The sequence below is a fragment of the Hipposideros armiger genome, unplaced genomic scaffold (genome assembly GCF_001890085.2).
Source record: "Hipposideros armiger isolate ML-2016 unplaced genomic scaffold, ASM189008v1 scaffold_0, whole genome shotgun sequence".
Taxonomy (NCBI): domain Eukaryota; kingdom Metazoa; phylum Chordata; class Mammalia; order Chiroptera; family Hipposideridae; genus Hipposideros; species Hipposideros armiger.
Window position 1 is genome coordinate 887,770 of NW_017731350.1, and position 20,840 is coordinate 908,609.

A 20,840-nucleotide genomic window follows, 5' to 3' on the forward strand; every position below is an offset into this window, starting at 1 on the left:
GGGAAAATGAGAACAAAAAAGGCCAGTGATGCTGGGGTAAGGGAAAGAGACAGGAAAGATAGGTAGGGGTCAGACCTATGAAGTTTGTCTATCCTAAGAAAAATGGGGTGCTGTTGAAGAATTTAGTGACGTAAGGGGTAACATGCTTAGATCTGTGTTTTGAAAAAAATCACTCTGGTTGCATTTGGAGATCTGACTAAGTAAATCATAAGTAAAGTGTTCTGGTGTCATATTTCTGGTAAGTATTTGAACACTCATAACAGTAATAATGGCTTTATAGTTTTCATGACATTTCCAGATATACACATATAGAAGCTCTAAGTACATTTTAAAATTACATCATGGAATACTCCCTTTTCTTCTGCTCTTCTTTTTAACTAGCAGTGAAATTCTGTCCTTCATTTATTGTTTTGAATACAGGCCTTAATTGTACTACTTGGAGAAGGGGCGCCTGACTTAAGAGCAAAGCAAAGTTGTGGCTTCTACTCCTTTCATGTAGAACAGTTTCTGTTCAGTGCACTGTGCTTAGCAGATGTCAAAATGAACAAGACCTTTCTAACAATGTCCATTCTAACTTTAAGTTGGGTTGAAAATCAAACTACATAAGTGAATAAGCATTTATTTGTATAGTTAATCGAAGTCCAGCTTAAGCCTTTCTCCATCTCCATCAAATACTAAGCATGTTTACAGTCTGCCTTATGAGACAGATGCCTTCTTCTAGTTAGCTTTCTATGTTCATGTCTGGCTCTCACTTACTATACTGTAAACTCCTAGAGATTTGTGAATGATTCACAACTGTCTTCCCAGTACCGTCAAGAAGCCCTGCCTTTTCCACCCAGTAAATGATCAATACAAGTTTGCTAATGGGTTTAAGCCTATACTGAATCATGTATTGTTTCATTTTGCCTTAGTTTTTCTAGGAGAAAATTTAGGTATATAGCTCTTGGATTGTGTAAGACTTTAAGTTTGAACTTTCTACTTCAGAGGTAATAGGGAACTTCTGAGGTTCCTTGGTCAGTTAAAAGGAGATATTTTTTAAAAGCCTGTTAGTGGTATCTGTGAGTATTTAAAGGAAGGAAAATACTAAATCAGAAATTTCATAGTAACACATAGTATACAACTATGAGGTGATTGGTAGTAATATACAACTATAAGGTGAAGAAAAGGGATAGATGTAAAAAAAAATACTGTGAAGGAAGAACCAGATAAGCTGGTAACTTATTAGATATATAGTAGGAGAGAAGCTATTATATATTTTCAAACTTTTATCTGCTTTTCAGAAGTCCTTTTCCTTACTTCTCTGTGCAAAACTGGACTCAGTCAATGGCCAGCTCATATACTTCCTCTGAAAACCCTTCACCAAGTCTTTTACCCAAAGAATTAATTTTGGCATCTTTTGTGCGCCTAAACATTGATCATGTAATTAACATTGCCCTTATCATATCATTAATTTATATGCCCTGAGTATGCCTTCATTAAACGTAAGGATTTAAAACCTGGATGACTAGAACAGTGGTAATGACAAAAATAAGAAAGTTCAGAGAAGGATTTATTGTTGATGAAAAATTATTTGGTTTTATAGAATGTCCCATGCCTGCCTACAAGACCCAAGACTAAGATTTGGTATATTGCTTTTTTCCCTTGGCTTTACTCTAAAATCTGAGTCCTCGGGTAATACAAAACAATACATATTCATGAAGTCCAGGTGTCATAAGGCTTTAAGACAGCACAAGGTAAACAGAAACAATGTACAGTTGACCCCAAACACCGTGGGGGTTAGGGGCACTGGTCCGTACAGTCAAAAATTCATGTATAACTTTTGATTTCCAAAAAATTTAACTACAATTGGCCCTTTGTATCTGCAGGTTTTGCATCTGCAATTCAACTGTGGATTGAAAACAGTATTTTCGGTTTGGGGTTGGGAATTGGTGGATGCAGATGGCCAACTGTACGAATGGCCTGCTGTTGACAGGAAGCCTTACTGACATAAACAGTCAGTTAACACATATTTTGTATGTTATATGTATTATATACTGTCTTAAAATAAGCTAGAGAAAAGAAAATGTTAAGGAAATCATAAGGAAAATACATTTATTGTATTTATTGAAAAACAAAATCCATATATATAAGTGGACCGATGCAGTTCAAAGCCATGATGTTCAAGGGTCAACTAGTTCAGTTAGTATAAAAATGTGCAATATATTCATATAGAACTGGGTTCCCATCTTGTTTTTGTTGTTGCTGTTGTTTTACCTTGCAACTGTGACTTTTCTGAATTTTCTTCATCAGCAAGATGAGTGTCATAAGGCCACTTCAAGATTTGTGTATGAGTGGGGGGTCAGGTGTTAAATGAGACTACCTTTATAAAATGCCTAACATGTGACTGGTGATTGTGATGTATGTAAATTTGCAAAGAAGGCTCATGTCTCCCCCCTCCAACCTTGTCAAAATGACAACTATTTTGTTCTTAATAAATGTCATAAACATGTTTATGTAAAACTTATTTTTTGAAGTTGCTTGCTTGTGTTTGAAAGAAAGATGGAAACATTGATGACCATCTGTTGCAAAGTTTTAGCATAAAAGTCTGGAGCAGAGCATCAGTTCTTTGTGTCACTCCTGGAGAATGCTGAATTGAATTTTCTGCAACCACAAACTGTCAGGTGATTCCAACCACCTTATGTGCATGGGAGGAGAAAATTTTGCTAGCAGAGGTCACTACTGGGAATCAGCAGCTGCCGATGCAGTGAGAGACTGACCACTGCTCCTGATAACATTGTTCCCCTTATACTGCCCTCCCCCCTTCTTCCCCCAAATAGCTCATTCCCTTGTTAAGCCTATTGAGAGAAAGTGAATGTAAATGTTTACTGGCCAAGTATATGATCAATAATTTTTCTTTATATTGCCTACCCTGTCATCCTTAAACAAAATGTCTTATTTAACCTTAATACTCTGAATAAAACAGTTAATGAGTAAATACTTGTTCCTTCCTGTATTGGACCTCATATCCTAAACCAGGGCTTCAGGGCCTTCATCCAGGGACAGGATGAAAGCACAGTTCCATTTGAACTCCCCTAAATCAAGTGCCACACTTTTCATCCACAATCCCTTAAAGACCTGTTTTTTGTATTGTTTTTATTTTTGTTTTCCCAAAGCAATCTGAATGGTGGAGCACATTACTCCCTGGATGCATTCTGATTTCCTGTTGAGATATCAAAGCATAAAATATACTGTTACTACTCTTGATATCTATAGAAGCTAGTCTGAATAAAATATAAACCTTCTGTTCTGCTTTCTGTAAATATCTGTTCAAATTGTGGTTGACATTCTCTCCCAATTCACTTCGTATAGCTTTTCAACAGGGACTTGGTTCTTAATTCTTTCACCACTTCCTTAATCCTTAGTAGTCTACTGGAAGACGTGTGGCAGCTTATTTTCACCACCAAAGGCAGGATTTCATCAAAAGGGTCAGTAGAGCACAATAGTTAGGAATTGAGGCTATAGTCTAGAGTCAAACCTGAGTTCAAATGTTGTTCCATCACATGAGGCAAATTATTTAACCTTTCTAATCCTCAGTTTCCTTATCTAAAAAGTGGAGAGAATAGTATTTACTTTAGGGTTGGCTGTGAATATTAAATAACGTGAAATGTTTAACACTTGCCTGGAACATTTTAAACGTCTTGTAAATATTACCTATTATAAGGATCAAAGAGTAGGTAAAAGGAGCTGGGAGAGAAGGGAGGGATGCTAAAAGGCAATTCTTTCTCAGCCTATGGTAGACCCTATTTATCTTCAAATATGAGTGAACCAATAAAAATTATGCTTGGAGGTGTTGCAAGGGAACAGACTACATATACTGTCAGTCAAATTTGTTTAGTGATTATTATGGCCAGGGAATGGAACAGTGACTAAGGCATGACCCCTACTTTCAAGCGTCTTAAGAGTCTAGTTTCTCTTTAAATAAAACTTCAGTGGCCACTGTTTAGTCTCATAAGGATGTGGTAAAAATAGGTGAAATTCTGAAATAATGTGGGTCTCATAGCATTTAGAAAGAGCCATAAGAAATCTGTCAGTTCTGTCTTCAGATGGGTGAAAAATTGGAAGAAAGGCTTTATAGGAAGAAAAAAGGATCACTGCTAGTAGAATATTCTGGTTCTGTTTCAAATAGGGAAATGTCAGAGAAATACAATACTTTTGTAAATATTTAAATAAAAATTGTGGTGTGATTGACTAAAAGTATTTCCAGTTCATATGATTATTTTCTAATTAACATAAGATACCACTGTTCCAAGCCACTTAGATCCAACAAAAATGAAATATTGCAAACAAATTATGGTACTTATACCATGTCATGATTTAAAATCAGGTTTTCAAAGATTAAATGATAACATGGGGAAATGCTTTATGATAAGTGAAAAAAAACCAGGCCTAGATATAGTATGGTTCTAATTTTTTTTTAAATAGAAAAAGTTTATAGTATCCAAAGCTATAGTAATCAAAATGGTATGGTATTGGTATAAAATCCCAAACAGATCAATGGATCAGACTAGAGAGAATAGAAGTAAACTCACATATCTATGGTCAATTAATTTATAACAAAGGAGTCAAGAATATATATACAATTGGGAAAGGATAATGGTGTTGGAAACACTGGACAGCCATATGCAAAAGAATGAAACTGGACCATTACCTTAACACCACACACAAAAATCAACAAAATGGATTAAAGACTTGAATGTAAGACCTGAAACCTATAAAACTCCTAGAAAAAAATGGGGTAAGCTCCTTGGTCATAGATCTTGTTGGCATTTTTATTTATTTATTTATTTGACACCAAAAGCAAAGACAAAAAAAGCAAAAATAAACAGTGGGACATCAAACTAAAAAGCCACTGTACAGCAAAATAAACCTTCAGCAAAGTGAAAAGGCAACCTAGGGAATGGGAGAAAATACTTGCCAATCATGTATCTATCTGATAAGGGGTTAATATCCAAAATATGTAAAGAATTCATACAACTCAATAGAAAAAAAAACCCCAACAATCCAGTTAACTGGGCAGAGGAAATGAACATTTTTCCAAAGACATACAAATGGCCAACAGATACATGAAAAGTGATTCATCAATCACTAATTATCAGGAAAATGCAAAATCAAAACAACAACAGGATAGCCCACACCTGTTAAATGCCCTCCCAAAGCTGAAGCCAAAGCAAAGGCTTTAAAGGCAAAGAAAGCAGTGCTGAATGGCATCCACAGCCACAGAAAAAAGAAGATCCGCACATCACCCACCTTCGGAGGGCCCAAGACACTGAGGCTCCGAAGGCAGCCTAAGTATCCTTGGAAGAGCGCCCCCTGGAGAAACAAGCTTGACCACTGTGCCATCATCAAGTTCCCCTAACTACCGAGTTGGCCATGAAGAAGATGGAAGACAACGGTACACGTGTGTTCACTGTGATGGCAAGGCCAACAAGCACCAGATCCAGCAGACTGGGAAGAAGCCCTATGCCATTGATGTGGCCAAGGTCAACACCCTGATCAGGACTGACGGGGAGAAGAAGGCATATGTTCCACTGGTTCCTGACTATGATGCTTTGGATGTTGCCAACAAAATTGGGATCATCTAAACTGAGTCCAGCTAGCTAATTCTAAATATAAAATTTTTCCACTGTAAAAAAAAAAAAAAGACAAGAAATAACAAATGTTGATGAGGATGTGGAGAAAAGGGAACCCTTGCACACTGTTGGTGGTAATGTAAATTGCTACAGCCACTATGGAAAATAGTATGAAGGCTCTCAAAAAATTAAAAATAGAACTACCATATGATCCAGCAATTCCACTTCTGGGTATTTATCTGAAGGAAACAAAATCTCTGTCTCAAAAAGATAACTGCATTCCCATGTTCACTGTCATATTATTTACAATAGTTAGTAGACACAGAAACAATCTGTGTCCATCGACAGATGAATGGATTAAGAAAATGTGGCATGTAAGTATATACAATGGAATATCATCCAGCCATAAAAAAGAAGGAAATCCTGCCATTTTACACAAAATGGATGGAGCTTGAGGGCATTATTCTAAGCAATATGAGTCAGACAGAGAAACACAAATATTGTGTGATCTCATATATGGAATATAAAAAACAAAAACAAACCAAAACCAAACTTATAGATACAAAGTTTGTATCTATTGGTGGTTTCCAGAGTAGGGCTGGGCGTTCAGAAAAATAGAAGAAGGTGGGCAAAAGGTACAAACTTCCATTTATAAGATAAATAAGTCCTGGAAATGTAATGTACAGCATGATGACTATAGTTAACAATACTGTATTGTATATATGGAAGTTGCTAAGAGGATAGATCTTAAAAGTTCTCATCACAAGAAAAAAATCGTAACTGTGGCGATGAAGGTTAACTAAACTTATCATAGTAATCATTATGTTGTACACCTAAAACTAATACAATGTTATATGTCAATTATATCTCAATGTTAAAAAGTGTATAGAAGAGAACCAATAGTTAATCACTGATAAAACTAGATGATGAGATTACAAGTAAATTTATTTTCCTCTTAAAACTTTTTGAATAAAATAAACATTTCAAAGAAAATCATTCAGGCTCTTAAAATACTTTAGACTTAAAATACTTCAGACCCATGGTAATTAAGGTTTCACTTTAACATAAATCACATTAAATTATTTTTAGTTTAGGTAAGCTACCACAAAACAGACAGTGACACAAGACAAAAAGTAGTAACTAAAAAGGGGAAAACTTTCAATACTAATTTAACTCATACTGTTGTAGTATATAAGTTATTATGCATCGCTGCCTGTAAGGACAGACTATAGGTCAATACTAACTTGGATTTATCAATACTAACTTGGATTTATTAATAACTTGCCTAAATCTAATTCTGACATATCACTACATCATACCTTGAGAATTGCTATATGCTTCAGGAGGATCAACTATTATATCCATTGAGAATGAGTTATGTGATTCCTGAGAATGTTTTCCCATTGCCTCTACAGTGTCACTGGATGAAGATGATGATGAAGACAGTCCCAGTCTAACGTATCTTCCTTTTTTACCACAGAGTGAACAATCTACCGGTGTGCCACTAGGTCCCCGGGGCAGTTGAACTCCAGCTCTGTTGTAGTTTCTGACAGCTCCACTGTGATGCACAGAGCGTTCTCGTTGCCATATATAATGGGTTGGAGCAATGGCCATAACCTATAGTGGAAAGCTTTCTTTTAGAACTTTAATAAGTTTTTTAGATTTAGTAAAATTAAGTACAAAAATTATAACTCAAGAACAGCTATCTCTAAAACTAGATCTAAAAATCTAAGTTATTGATATTGAAAAGAAAAAGCATCCCCAGATAAGGCAGTATCACCTATAAAGTGATTTCATTGCTTGGATCCTTAAAACGATAATTGACAACATATTTAAATTATTTCAAATAGGAAACAGGACTGAAACCACTTTCCAAGTTTCTCAATTCAGAATATTCTTAAGTTTGGGAAAGACAATAGTTAGCCCCAAACAATACATAATTATTAACTTTGGAATGTACTGGGCTGAAAATAATACTTTTAATTGAGGTTTCCAACTATGTATGTTAGGCTAATCTTAAAACATTTGCAATTATGGCAAGGGATATGGTAAGAACACAGGTTCAGTTACTTAACCTCCCTGTTCCTCAGTTTCCTCATCTGTAAAATGGAGAGAATTCATGTCTATTTTAGAGGGTTGTTGTGAGGGTTAGATGAGGAATTATTTATAAAGCTCTTAACATTCCTCACTACATGTCAGGCATTGTTGTCTAAGGTTTGTTAGATAAAACACTGCCTTTAGTTTTAGTTTCTTATTTTGGCACTTGCTAGCTGTACGACTGGGCAATTTACTTAACTTTTCTGAGGCTCAATTTTTTTCATATCTAAAATGGGGATACTATCTGCCTTATAGGATTTTTCTGAGGGTTAGATATGTGTAAAATCCTTATCACATAGTAAGCAGCTGACAAATGACAGCCACTTAAGAAATCAGCTAGGAAAGCGGACCTACATGCTGACCTCATGATAGTCTAAAACTTCTAAGCAGAATGCTACACTGTTACTTTTAAGCAAAAATGTTTAGCTGCAGTTATCAGTGACCCAAAGTAAATGAGAATTGTAGAGAGTTAGACAGTGTCTGATTAATTGCCTAGACCAGTGATATTCAAACTTTTTTGAGGAGCCCTAAGTTTTCACAGATACATTGGAGCGGGGGGAGCATCCTAGGAGGAATTAAGGGGTGATAATTTGGGGGATTGTGTGTAAAATTTTGTTTGTAAAGAAAAACGGCTTTTGCTGTTAAAAATGAAAACCTTACAATCCCCAGATTAAGACCAGGCTGCTCAGAAAATGGGGTTACTGTGGCCTCCTCCAAGATAATGGCATGAAGAATACTAGCTATGCTCAATTTTTAAAGTATATTTTAGGATTGAATTTATTTTATAATCCACTTCTTAAATCCTTCAAAAAACTTTTCAACCAAAGACATGTAAATAAAGTTACATATTTAAAAAGGTAGAAGTAAATACAGGTGTTAATTCTAACTATAAACATATTGATAATAATGGAAAACTAGCTTCAGAGCTACCTAAGGTGGGAAAGTTGAATATCAGAATTTCTTCTTTCCTTATTTATCTACTATTTTTTTCTCAACCCTTCAATATCTTTATTTCCCATGTCTGGAATGTCCTCTCCCTTTGTCTTAGTATTACCTTCCCTTCAATGCCCAGCATAAGTTCCATCTTTCTAAAAACTCCAGCTTTCAGATTTTCTTGTTTTGTTAATGCTGTATTAGTTAATGCTGTATTTGTTAATGATTTTTAGCATATAAGTGTCTAGTACTCAGTTATATCTTTTGGTGCATGTAACCTATTCTACTGGAAGCCCTCTCTGTGCAGGAAGTCTCTTCTATACCTCTCTCAAATGCCTTCCACACAATATCATGCAGTCATTAAATATTCTGAATGATAGGTAAAAATAACTAAGATCTAGAGGCCACTGATATTATGAACCTTCAACAACATGACTTTTGTAGGAATCTTATAACAAGGTCTAGTGAGAAGAGCAGAGGGGAATATGAAATAAAGGGCACAGAATAGATTTGGTAAACTGTTCTGCAATAAACTAGGCGTTAATAGTCTCCCCACATGCTAACCCAGCTATTAGAAAAACGCATGCACACACTTGTTTACTTTTAAATATGTTTACATATATTTTATACACATGCATATAATTAGAATGTTATTATGATAACAACAGTGAATTAAAAAGAAAACTATACCAGGGTCAAGAGAGCAGGATTTTGGTCTTAATTCTATTAGCTTATGACCTTAGGCAAATTACATAACTGTCTGTGCCATAGGGTGTCTTTCATATATGAGAAAACAGATCACTTACAGTCCTCAAATTCTATGATTCTATGAACATGTCTTCTCTGAAGCATTGGTATTTGACCTACTAGAAATATTATCCTAGTTTTTATCTTACTCTTCTGTCATTTTTAGTGATTTTGTGTGTGTGACTTTGGTTAGTGTTCCTAAAATGCAATACTTGGCCCTGTTTTTCTCTGTGTACTTGTATGTTTACTTTTCTGTAACCTCGAGAGGTAGTATAGTATATGTCTTAATAGAACTGACTCGAATCAGACTGCCTGGGTTTGAATACTTGTGTGCTTCTTTCAGTGTCCTCATCTGGGATTACCTAGCTAACTATAATTGTGCATTAAGACATATGCAGTACTTAGAACAGTGCCTGACAAGTGCGCAAAAAGTATTAACATTACTTTCACCTTGGATTTCTTATCTACTCTACCAAGCTTTAAACATCACTTGTATGTGTTGACTCATTTTACTTATACCTGTTGACAATTCACTTAATTATCCAATCATCACCTTATCATGTCTAGCACCAAATTCCTTATCTTCCCAATAAACCAGTTTGCTTCTTCAGCCTTCCCTATTTCCATCACGGAATCCATCACTCTTTCTGTTCTGTAGAAACTCTTGACAGCTCACTCTCCCACATGTCCTATATCCAACTAGTCACCAAATAATTTTTAACACTGGTTTTTCTTTGGCACTGTCATCTTCAGCACTAGGTCTATACCATGCTTCCTGACCTATGGCAAGTATAGCAGTTTCCAGCACCTTCTTATATTGGTCTCTTCTGCATACTGTCATCGGATTATTTTGTTCAAAACACTGCATGTATCACATCACTGCTTTGCAAATTCCTAATCTGGAATCAAGTAGTAGCTGACAGAGAAACCAGCTATGACGATTTTGTGTCATCCAGGCCAGAGTGCCAAACAATACTAAAGCTTCCTCTTCATAAAATTGCTACCCTCCATGATGCATAAAGGGGCTGGAATGGAGCCTCTTTCTCATCAAGACTGGCATTCTCCATAATCTGTGAACCAATCTAGAAATTAAACTATCGCCAACCTAAATAAATTCCAGCTCAGAGGAGCTGATGTCCAAAAAGATAAGCTGGTTGTAAGAAGATGATAAGGTCAGAATAAGTAGGTTGAAATAGTCTTTATTCTTTTTTGGAAAAGCCCCACATACATTTTTCAATTTAATCATACCTCATCTCTTTCCAAAAAAGGATTTGAGGCAGCTGACAAAAAGAGCAAATGAAAAACTTTTTTTTATTAAACTAGGAACCAAAAGGGAAAATATAGCTACAGGGGGAAAGCAGACATGCCAGTAATAAAGGATAACAGAGTTAATATGGTTAAGGATAAAACCTGGCTCTTAGCTTCTCTGCAGCAGCCAGGGTTTATAAAATAGGGGACAAATTACAAAATTCATATTATCTCAAAGGAGAGAATAAATTTTTTGACAGTGGTGTATAATGGAAAGCATACCAAATTTAAGTACTAGCTGGCTCTGCCACTTACTAACTGAATGACCATGCACAAGTCGCAACCTTTCTGCACCAGTTTCTTCATCTGTTAAATGGATAGCATACTTATTTTATTTAGTTCCTGAGATAAAATAACAACAGATATAAATGCATTTTCTACACTAATCAATGAGAGGTGGAGGCTAGATGTCAGAGAAAACAGAACACTGGGAAGTCATTAGATGTGAAGTTGTTCTGACTCTGCCCCGTAATTGATGAAAGATCTTGAGTAAATCTCAATCTCGTTAGTCCTCAGTTTCATCAGCTACAAAATGAGAATGCTACAACCCTCACAGGCATTTCTGTGCAAATATATAAAAATATTTATAAATTTACAAAGTGCAATGCAAATGTAGCATATTATTATTGTAAACCAGTTTGTAGCTACTATCATAACTTGGGTTAATTTTAGGATATGAAACTAAAGAAATGGGTTGGCAGTATGCCAGTACCAGGCTCTCAATAAGAAATGCATAGAATACTTAACTAAATTTCTAAGCATGTCTTGCTACTTTAATGCATCAAATTTCAGGGGTAAAGATGATGTAATACTTCTTTATAATAACCCCCCCACACAACACTGAATTTGGTGTCTTATGCATAAGTTAGGTGTTAAAATACTTACATCTTACTAAGTAGTTTCCTTTCCTATACACCAACATGATTCAAGTAAGCTTACCAATCTGCCATTAGATCAATAATGGCAGATTGATAAGCTTCGGCAGTGCTAAGTAATCTCAGTAAAGAAAATGTTTTAAAGGTTTATTTTCCCCCTTGAAATTTCCCCCATGAAATAATTATTCATTATTTTATAAATAAGCAGGTAATGAAAAAGAATTGGAAACCTTAAGTTCCATTCATTCTCTCAGTCAGCAATATTTGCTGAGTATCTACTGTATTCTAGGCACTGGAGATACATATAACAACAAACTAGGCCAGCCAAGTGGCTCAATTGGTTAAGAGCACAAGCTCTGACAAACAGGGTCACTGGTTTGATTCCCATATGGGCCAGTGAGCTGCGCCCAAACTGAGCTGCCGCTGAGCTGCCAAATGGCTCAGCTGGTGAGAGCACGTGCTCCTAACAAGGTTTCCAGTTCAACTCCTGCATGAGATGGTGGGCTATGCCCACCCACCACTAAGATTGAACACAGCACCTTGAACTGAGCTACCCTGAGCTGCCGACGGGTGGCCAGATGGTGAATGGACTTGGAGCTGAGCTAGTTGTGCCCTCCACAACTAAGTTTGAAGGACAACAACTTGGCTGTTCCCCTTCCCCAATTCCCCAACACAACACTGTTCCCCTTCCCCAATCCCCCAGTAAAAATCTTTAAAAAAAAAAAAGAACTAAAGGTCCTGCCTTCTTGGAATTTATATGTGAGTAGAGGAAAACAGACATTAGCAAGATAATAAGTAAAACAGAGTCTGTTATATGGTGGTTAAGTGCTATGAAGAAAACCAGGAAAAGGAATACAGACGAATAGTGTGAGGTACTACTTATTTTGACAGCTTTATTGAGATATAACTCAAATACCATACAATTCACCCATTTAAAATGTACAATTTAATGGCTTTAGTATATTCCAAGTTGCACAACCACTATCATAGTCAATTTTATAACATTTTCATCATTCCATAAAGAAAGCAGTCACATCTCATCCCTCCATCAGACCCTGGCAACCAGTAATCTTTTTAACTCTTTGGATTTATCTATTCTGGACAGTTCATATAAATGGAATCATACAATCTGTCGTCCTTTGTGGCTGACTTCTCTTACTTAGCATAACGTTTTCATGTTTCATCCTTATTGTAGCATGCATTAGTACTTCATTCCTTTTAATTGCCAAGTAACATATCATTGTATGGATGTATCATATTTTGTTATCCATTCATTTATTGCTGGACATTTGGGTTGTTTCCACTCTTTGACTATTATAAATAATGCTGCTGTGAACATTTGTGTACAAGTTTTTTGGTGGACATGGTTTTCATTTAACTATATAACTATATAATAAGAGTTGAATCGCTGGGTCATATGAAACTCTGTTTAGCTTTTTGAGGAACTGTCAATCATTTTCCAAAGCAACTATACCATTTTACATTTCCAACAGAAGTGTATAAGGGTTTAAATTTCTCCACATTCTTGCCAGCAGTTGTTATTATCTGTCTTTTTTATTATAGTCATCCTAGTGGGTGTGAAGTGATATATTCTTGTCGTTTTGATTTTGCATTTCTCTGAGGCTACTGATGTTGAGTCTTTTCATGTGTGTGGTGTTTTGGGGTTGTTGTTTTTTTTGCCCATTAGTATATCTTCTTTAGAGAAATGCCTATTCAGATCCATTGCACATTTTTAAATTGGGTTGTCTTTTTATTATTGAGTTACAAAAGCTCTTTATATATTCTAGATACAAATTCTTTATCAAACAGATGATTTGCAAAAATTTTCTCCCATTTTGTGGGTTGTCTTCACTTTCTTGATAGTGTCCTTTGAAGGACAAAAGTTTTACTTTGATGATGTCCACTTTATATTTTCTTTCATTGCTTGTGCTTTTGGTATTAGGCGAAGAAGCCTAATCCAAGGTCATGAAGAATTACACCTGTGTTTTCTTATAAGTTTTGTAGTTTTTAGTTCTTACATGTAGGCCTTTGACCATTTGAGTTAGTTTTTATACGTTATAAAGCAGGGGTCCAACTGCATTCTTTTGCATGCGGATATCCAGTTGACCCAGTCCCATTTGTTGAAAAGACTCTTCTTTCCCCATTGAATTTTCTTGGTACTCTTGGTACTCAACTGAAAATAAACATGAGGGTTTATTTCTAGTCTTTTCTATTTTATTCCATTGAGGGAGATACTCCTCAATATAGGGTGGTAAGGGAAGCTTTCTCTGAGGTGACATTTAAGTGGAGTTCTGAATGAAGTGAGGAAGTGAAACACACTAATATCTGTGGGAAAGCATTCCCAGGTAGCAGGAATGACAAGTACAAAGACCCTGAGGTAGGAGTGCCCTTGGTGTGTTTGAGGAATAGCAAGGAGGCCAGTGTGGCTAGAGTGGAGTGAGCAAGGATGAGAGATGCAAGTCAGACAAGAGGAAAGTTGGCAGACCATGTAGAGCCATGATAAGGATTTGCCTTCTACTCTGTGTGAGATGGGAAGCCTCCAGGCTTTTGAGTAGAGGAGTCATGATTTGATTTACTTTCTAAAAGATTTACTCTGGCTGCTGTATAGGGAAGAAAGATTATAAGAGACACTATTTGGAAGGTTATGGCAATAATTGAAGCAAGAGATGACAATCAAAGTAGGATTTATGGTGGAGGAGGTGAGAAATGGTAGTATGCTGGATATTTTTTAAAGATATACATGTGAGAAAAAGAAAAGTCTAGCTAGGGCAACAGCTTTTTGGCCTGAACAACTAGAAGGATGAAGTTAACCATTTATTAACACGTGGAAGTTTGCAGGAGGAGCAGGTTTGGAAGCCTACGTGGGGGGGGTCGAAATTCAATTTTTGGCATGTTACGTTTGTAGTATCTACTAGATAATGAACTATGAATAGGAAATCGGATACGCAGATCTGAAATTAGTGGTCAGATCTGTTAGTTCTCAGTGTTGAATCCTTAAAAGACAACTTTTCTGTAAATTCTATTACACACTGGGTTTACAGCTGTCTAGAACTTTTTAGTCTTTTCACATACACCATTAAGTCACTCCATTCTCTGTCTCTTTTATAGTCTGGTGCTAGCAGCTGAGGTAATTCCAGCTCCAAAAGTGTAAATTAAAGTTGTTGCAGTCAAGAAATGTCAGCTGCTGTATCTATGGAGTAGGTGGGCAGTCTACTCCATAGATACAGCCTCTTGCCTCTGGTGCCCCACTCTATGCTCTTAGCTAAGTGTCCCATGGGGCTTGAAGCATTTACTTGGAAAAAATCAGAATGTTTAAATAAGGACTTGCTTGGACTATCATGTCCAACGATGGTAACAGATACACAAATTACCCATCTTGACATGGAGAGGTAGTGACAAAAAATAAAAATACAGGACTCTTTCACTGCCCTGTAATTGGAAGGAGTCATTTAAATCCTTTAATGAGGATCATTAAATTAGAAGGGACGTACTCACCTAATTTTTCATATTTTTCTATTGAATTTAATCTTGTAAAGACTTGGCCTGCTGTAGTTTTTCTAAGTCATCTCTGAATCCTTGCATTTTCTACAACATTCAACAATCCTCCTAATTTAATCCACAAATATGCATACCTGCCATATCTTTATTTCATTAAAAAATATAATTAACACAGTCAGTTCTGGGCAGTTTTATGACACATCCCTGAAGTTCTCCCTGAGGTTTGACACTGATCCGTTGTCTTTTTTAGCCTACGATCATTTAACTGGAGAAGACTTCATTTAATTTTAGCATTATCTAGCCCATACTCATACTCACCAAACTTTTCTGAACTAGTACTGGCTTACGGTGGTCACTACCTTCCATTTAATTTCTACTCTAGAACTTTTCTTTAGTTTAAAACATTAACTTTCTTCTTTATTGAAAATCAGAACATTAGATAAAATAACCAATCTTTTAATTCTTAGTGTCTTTCTGCTTTATCTTAACAGAATCTGACATCAAGGAAACCTACTTTATGTGTTCTTTGTGAGGAAGTATGGTTTTTAAACATATTTAAATTTATTTAAATTTTATACCATGCAATTCATATTTCTATCTTGGCGACCTGAAATGTCATATACCGTATTTGCCGGCGTATAAGACGACTGGGCGTATAAGACGACCCCCTAACATTTCCACTCAAAATACAGAGTTTGTTATATACTCGCCGTATAAGACTACCTCCTCTTCCGCACACCTTCCACACACCAAATAAAAGGTAAAACAATATCAGATTTGATTTCAACATTTTAATTTATATTCAAATGCTTATGACATGCAGGAAAACTGTCACAAGGCTGTATGTAATCAAACATATACATAAAACAGTGCAAGTTTATTACAGGTAAACATACCGGTAATTCACTAAAGAAAACACACTCTATAGACTGGTACCGTAGATTTTGCGAGTGTGGTAAAATCGCATAACAGCAAAATCGCATAACAGCCGAGCATACACCCAGCAGCGCTGCTGATGCCTGAACGGTATGTGGAATGAAGTGGGAGGGCATCGGGAGGCCACTATGGCACGGGGCAAGCACTATGGGCAGTCTATCTGAAGTGTACCTGGCGTATAAGACGACCCCCCACTTGGAGGCATATTTTTCAGGGCCAAAAAATCGTCTTATACGCCGGCAAATACGGTACTTTATTTAATGGAAATTATTAATCAAATCCAGTGATATTACCATAGGATATTTTGAAATGTGCATACTACCCTTTTCCCATATATTGGTGATCTTTTAGACAACAGAAACACATTAAAATAAAAATACTTACTATAGAAGTAGGCTGCTCTGAAAAACAGAAATGACAATTTAAAATTATTGTGGTATAAAAATTAAAACATTAACATTGCAGTACACAAGTTGTATTCATGGTAACCACCAAGTCTAACAGTCTACCCTTACGTGTACAAAAAATAAAATGTTAGAAGCACATTAAAAAACAAGACAAGGAAAATTACATGAACAGAAGACAGGTATCATATATATAAAGTATTTTAAAATCTTACCTCCTCACAGCATCGCCTGCTTACAATAGCCCTGTAGTCAATTCTATCCCAGAGTTGGTCCCTTAACTTTAAGAAATCAGGGAACAATTTTCTCCAGTTTTTCCCTAAAGCCCATGGAAAAATTTCATATTTGGATTCTTCTTCATCTTCTTCAACTGTATTAGCCAGATACCTAACAAAGAAGATCAACAACTCAAAAACAAAACATGAATCACTTATAAACACATAAAAGATGTTCTTATAATTAAAGAAGTAATAAAAAAATAGAGATACAGTGAATTTTACCTTGTTAATTCTGACTATTTTTGTATTCCTATAAATCTTGAGCTTTGTTCTGGGACGCAGTTAAGTCTGATCCTTTCAGGTCTCACTTTTATGATTTGTTACGTGGATCTAGAGCAATGTACAGTCTGGGGCTAATGGGTCCCTACTACTGAGGCAAGACTTTCCTGAGTACTCTACTCAATATTCTGTGAATGATGCGTTTTTTCAGTCTGGCTAGTGGGGACAGACACTATTTCTAGCCCTGGGTGAATGTTAGGCACTATTTCCTCTAATCCTTTCCTATGGTTTTTCCCCACAATCAAGTAGTTTCCCTAGACACAAATGGAAATCAGTATCCTGACAAATACTTAAGAGGGATCAGGAAAACACAACCCATAATAAGGAAAATAATCAATTAATCAAAACTGACACTCATGGTAGAAGTAACAAAAACATTAAAATGCTTATAACTATTCCAGGTGTACAAAAAAATAAGTAGACACATTGAAAGTGTACTTTTAGAGATGAAAACTATGTGTCCAATGAAAAATACACTGAGTAAGATTAAAAGCAGATTAAGTATCCCTGAAGAAAAGATTTATGCATTGAAGACATAACAGTATAAACTATCCAAAATGAAAGACGTAGAGAAAAATAAACAAAAAAATAATAAACAGAGCATCAATGAACTATAAGACAACTTCAAGCAGCCTAGTAAAGGTCAAATTGGAGTCCCTAAAAGGCGGCGGGGTGACCAGAAAAAAATATTTGAAGAAATAAATGGCTAAAAATTTTTTAAATTTCATGAAAACTATAAGCCCATAAAGAATCTTCTTGAACTCCAAAGCACCAAGGCACATCATAACCAAATTACTCAAAACCAATGATAAAGAGAAAATTGTAAAATCAGTCAGAGGAAAAAAAAAAAAGACACATTAGATAACACAGGAAAGGAGATAAGGATGGAGCAGATTTCCCATTGGAAACAATGCAAGCCCATAGATAATTTTCCAAGAAAAATGGGCAACTTACAATAAAAAAAAATTATAAAACTCTTAAGACACCATGAGCAGAAACAGACTCTGAAGTCTCAAGATACTGGAATTGACAAACATCAAAGAAAACGAGGTCTTATAAGTAGTCAGAAAAGAAGGCAAATGATCCTAAGTGGAAGGTTTGAAATAAAAGAAAGCATAGTAAGCAAAGATATAAACATGTGGGTAAATCTGAACAAATGTTGAATGTATAGAACAATAATAATAATGTCTAACTTTTTGGAGGGCATCAGGTAGAACAATAAAATTGCAAAACAGGGCCGGCCGAGTGGCGCGATGGTTAACTGGCTTGGGACGCCAGAGGGCCCCGGTTTGGATCCCACATATGAGGTCCAGTGACACTGCCCTCTACAGCTAAGATGCTGAACAACAGCTCAACCTGGAGCTGGGCTGCCGTGAGTCGCTGGCGACGGCGTAGGCTGCAGCCCCTGTGACAGTGGGCTGCCATGGGCTACCGTGTGTAGCCAGCAGCCAGCATGAGCGGCCAGCAGCCGCAGTGAGCGGCCGTCCAGAAGCCGGCGACTGATCTGCCTCACCCGGGAAGAGCGCAATGATGGTGCCAACTTGGGCCAGTGAAGCAACGTCCTCCACAACTAGACTGAAGAACAAAAGGACAGCCATTTGTCTGTTCCCCTTCCCTGATTCCCTAGCACTGTTCCCATCCCCTAATTCCCCAGTAAAAAAAAAAAAAAATTGCAAAACAAAAGAATATAAGTTAGGAAAGGGGATGACTGTAGTTGAAATGCTTAAGGTTGTGTTTAAAAGTAACTAGGATACTTGCTAAAAGACTAGACTGCATAATTTACAAACAAGTAGAGAAAAAAAGGTGTCAAAAATGAAAAAGAAAAAATCTCAACTAAAAAGAAGATAAAAATGGAGGGGAAAGAAGAAACAGAAAAAATGGGACATATAGAAAGTATATAACAAGATGGTAGAAAAAAAATCCAAATATATGAGCAACAATTGAATATTATTCTGCAATGAAAATGAACTATAGTTACGCATATCGATATAGATCTCAAAATTGTAACGTTATAAAGCAAAAGGAAGTTACAGAAGAATAGTACACATGATTCTTTTATATGTAGCTAAAAACATGAAAGATCAAATAACATTATTTAGAGATATATAGATGGAATAAAAGCAAGAAAGTGATTATTTTTGGAATCATTTGGGAGGGGGCTCGAAGTGGGAAACTGTACTGTGAGCTTCTAATATTCTAGCAATAGTCTAGTCTTAAGGTAAGTCATGGGTGCACAAATATTTGTTTTGTTTTTATTTTTTCTCACACATGTACATATACACTCCATATGCTCTTTTGTACATTATTTCACATTCAAATTTTTAAAAAGGTACAGAAGTGCACAGTACACTTCTATTCATGTAATATGTACACTGGTTTACATATAGAAAATTATTTCTAGCCAGATACACATGTTAATTGTCCTTGAGGAGGGAGGCCAGTTCTTCAGATAGGAGGAAGACTTACTTTTAATTGTATATCCTCTTATGTACTTTTTTTAACCATGTGCATATTCATATTTAGTTACATTAATGTAAAATGAGCACCTACATATTACTTTATCCTCCCTTAAAATAACAGTAGTTTTAATATTACCTTACTAGAAAGCAGCTCATTGTTAAACCCATTCAGTTCTGAGTCAAATCCTGTCCTCTGTGATACTATATAATTTCTTACTTTTCGTAAGTCTGATAGCTCTTAGTAAAGGGGAGACAGAGCTGGAGATTGGTCCTTTTCATGCTTGCTGACTAAGTGAAATGTGGAAAATCTATAATGTACTATGGTAATATGGTATCCAGACTACATCGTGATTCTGCTCTAGATTAAACAATTTTTTCAGGTTCAATGTGATGAAATCTCTGCTCCCTTTTATTTTGAAATAGTCAAGATTTTCTTGGAGCACAGTCCATTTTTGCATAATAATTAATTATGTGTATTCAAGTAAAGAATTAAGAACCTCCTATATGCTAGCCATCAAAGGATGCAAAAAAGTAAGATACACGTTCCTTGCCCTTAAGGAGCCTGCAGCCAAGTAGAAGAGGCAATTAAGTATGAAACAAATAACTGTAAAAGAGATGTGGAAGAACGATAATTGAAGTTCAGTGTTATAAGAATATATAGAAAGGAGAAGAACTTGAGCTACAACTATGGCTAACTGCGAAAATAAGGAGAACTATTGAGTAAGGCTGTACAAAAAGTATTAGATATAATTCATGTTATTTTTAATATGAAGCTAATAACATGCATGCAACCTCACAGACTACTACATAGTGTAAGTTGACACAATGCTTTACTGGTAATAACTTTATCAAAAAAGTCAAACAAATCCAATTTCAGGCATCTATTGGGTTGTCGGAAAAGTCATGACATATTTTTTCTGTTTTTCGTTGCAAAAATGCATCATGACTTTTCTGACAACCCAATAGTAAGATTTAAACTAAAGCTTCTTTTGGTTTGTGATTTTCAGGTGAGGGAAAAAAAACTAAAAAAAGATATTGCATCAACATACAAACATAATACTAAGAGACGTGTAAACAGCATTATAGCTTAGTGGTCAACGGCTGATTTTGGCTACTGGCTAGTCGCACCTGAATCTGTGTCTCAGCCCTGCTGCTCACTAGCTTTTGTGATCTTGAAAGTACTTAAGCTAAGTCTCGATTTCCCCATCTGTAAAATGGGGATAATTAAAAAATGTATCTCATAGGGAAGATTAAATCAGCTTATAAAAACATTTTGTAGTGCCTTGCACATAAGACTCAGTATTAGCTAATACTATTATATTCCCCCAATGTAGCAATCATCACCAAAATTTATATTGAGTTCATTTTTCCCTATTCATGGGGAAATGTGTTTCCTGAATACATGCAGAGATCAATT

General features: G+C 35.9%; 1 protein-coding gene and 1 pseudogene across 5 annotated transcripts in view; one reads left to right on the forward strand and one right to left on the reverse strand.

Annotated features, from left to right (window-relative positions):
- Positions 1-20,840, reverse strand: part of SPDYA (speedy/RINGO cell cycle regulator family member A) — a 35,111-nt gene that overhangs the window by 793 nt on the left and 13,478 nt on the right. Inside the window, exons 1-3 of one of the 5 annotated variants that reach the window (XR_002124632.1) lie at positions 16,623-16,713; positions 16,388-16,404; positions 7,142-7,226 (exon numbers count right to left, since the gene is read on the reverse strand). Coding sequence is in view for 3 of the 5 variants with exons in the window: in XM_019644992.1 (XP_019500537.1) it covers positions 6,929-7,226; positions 16,623-16,794 (470 nt within the window). In the remaining 2 variants the exon portion in view is untranslated. Of the gene's footprint in view, positions 1-6,928; positions 7,227-13,369; positions 13,743-16,387; positions 16,405-16,622; positions 16,795-20,840 lie in introns of those variants that run through there. The other 4 variants (XM_019646580.1, XM_019644992.1, XM_019645823.1 and 1 more) reach the window with 4 other exon arrangements.
- LOC109390660 (60S ribosomal protein L23a pseudogene) lies at positions 1,324-5,647 on the forward strand (annotated as a pseudogene).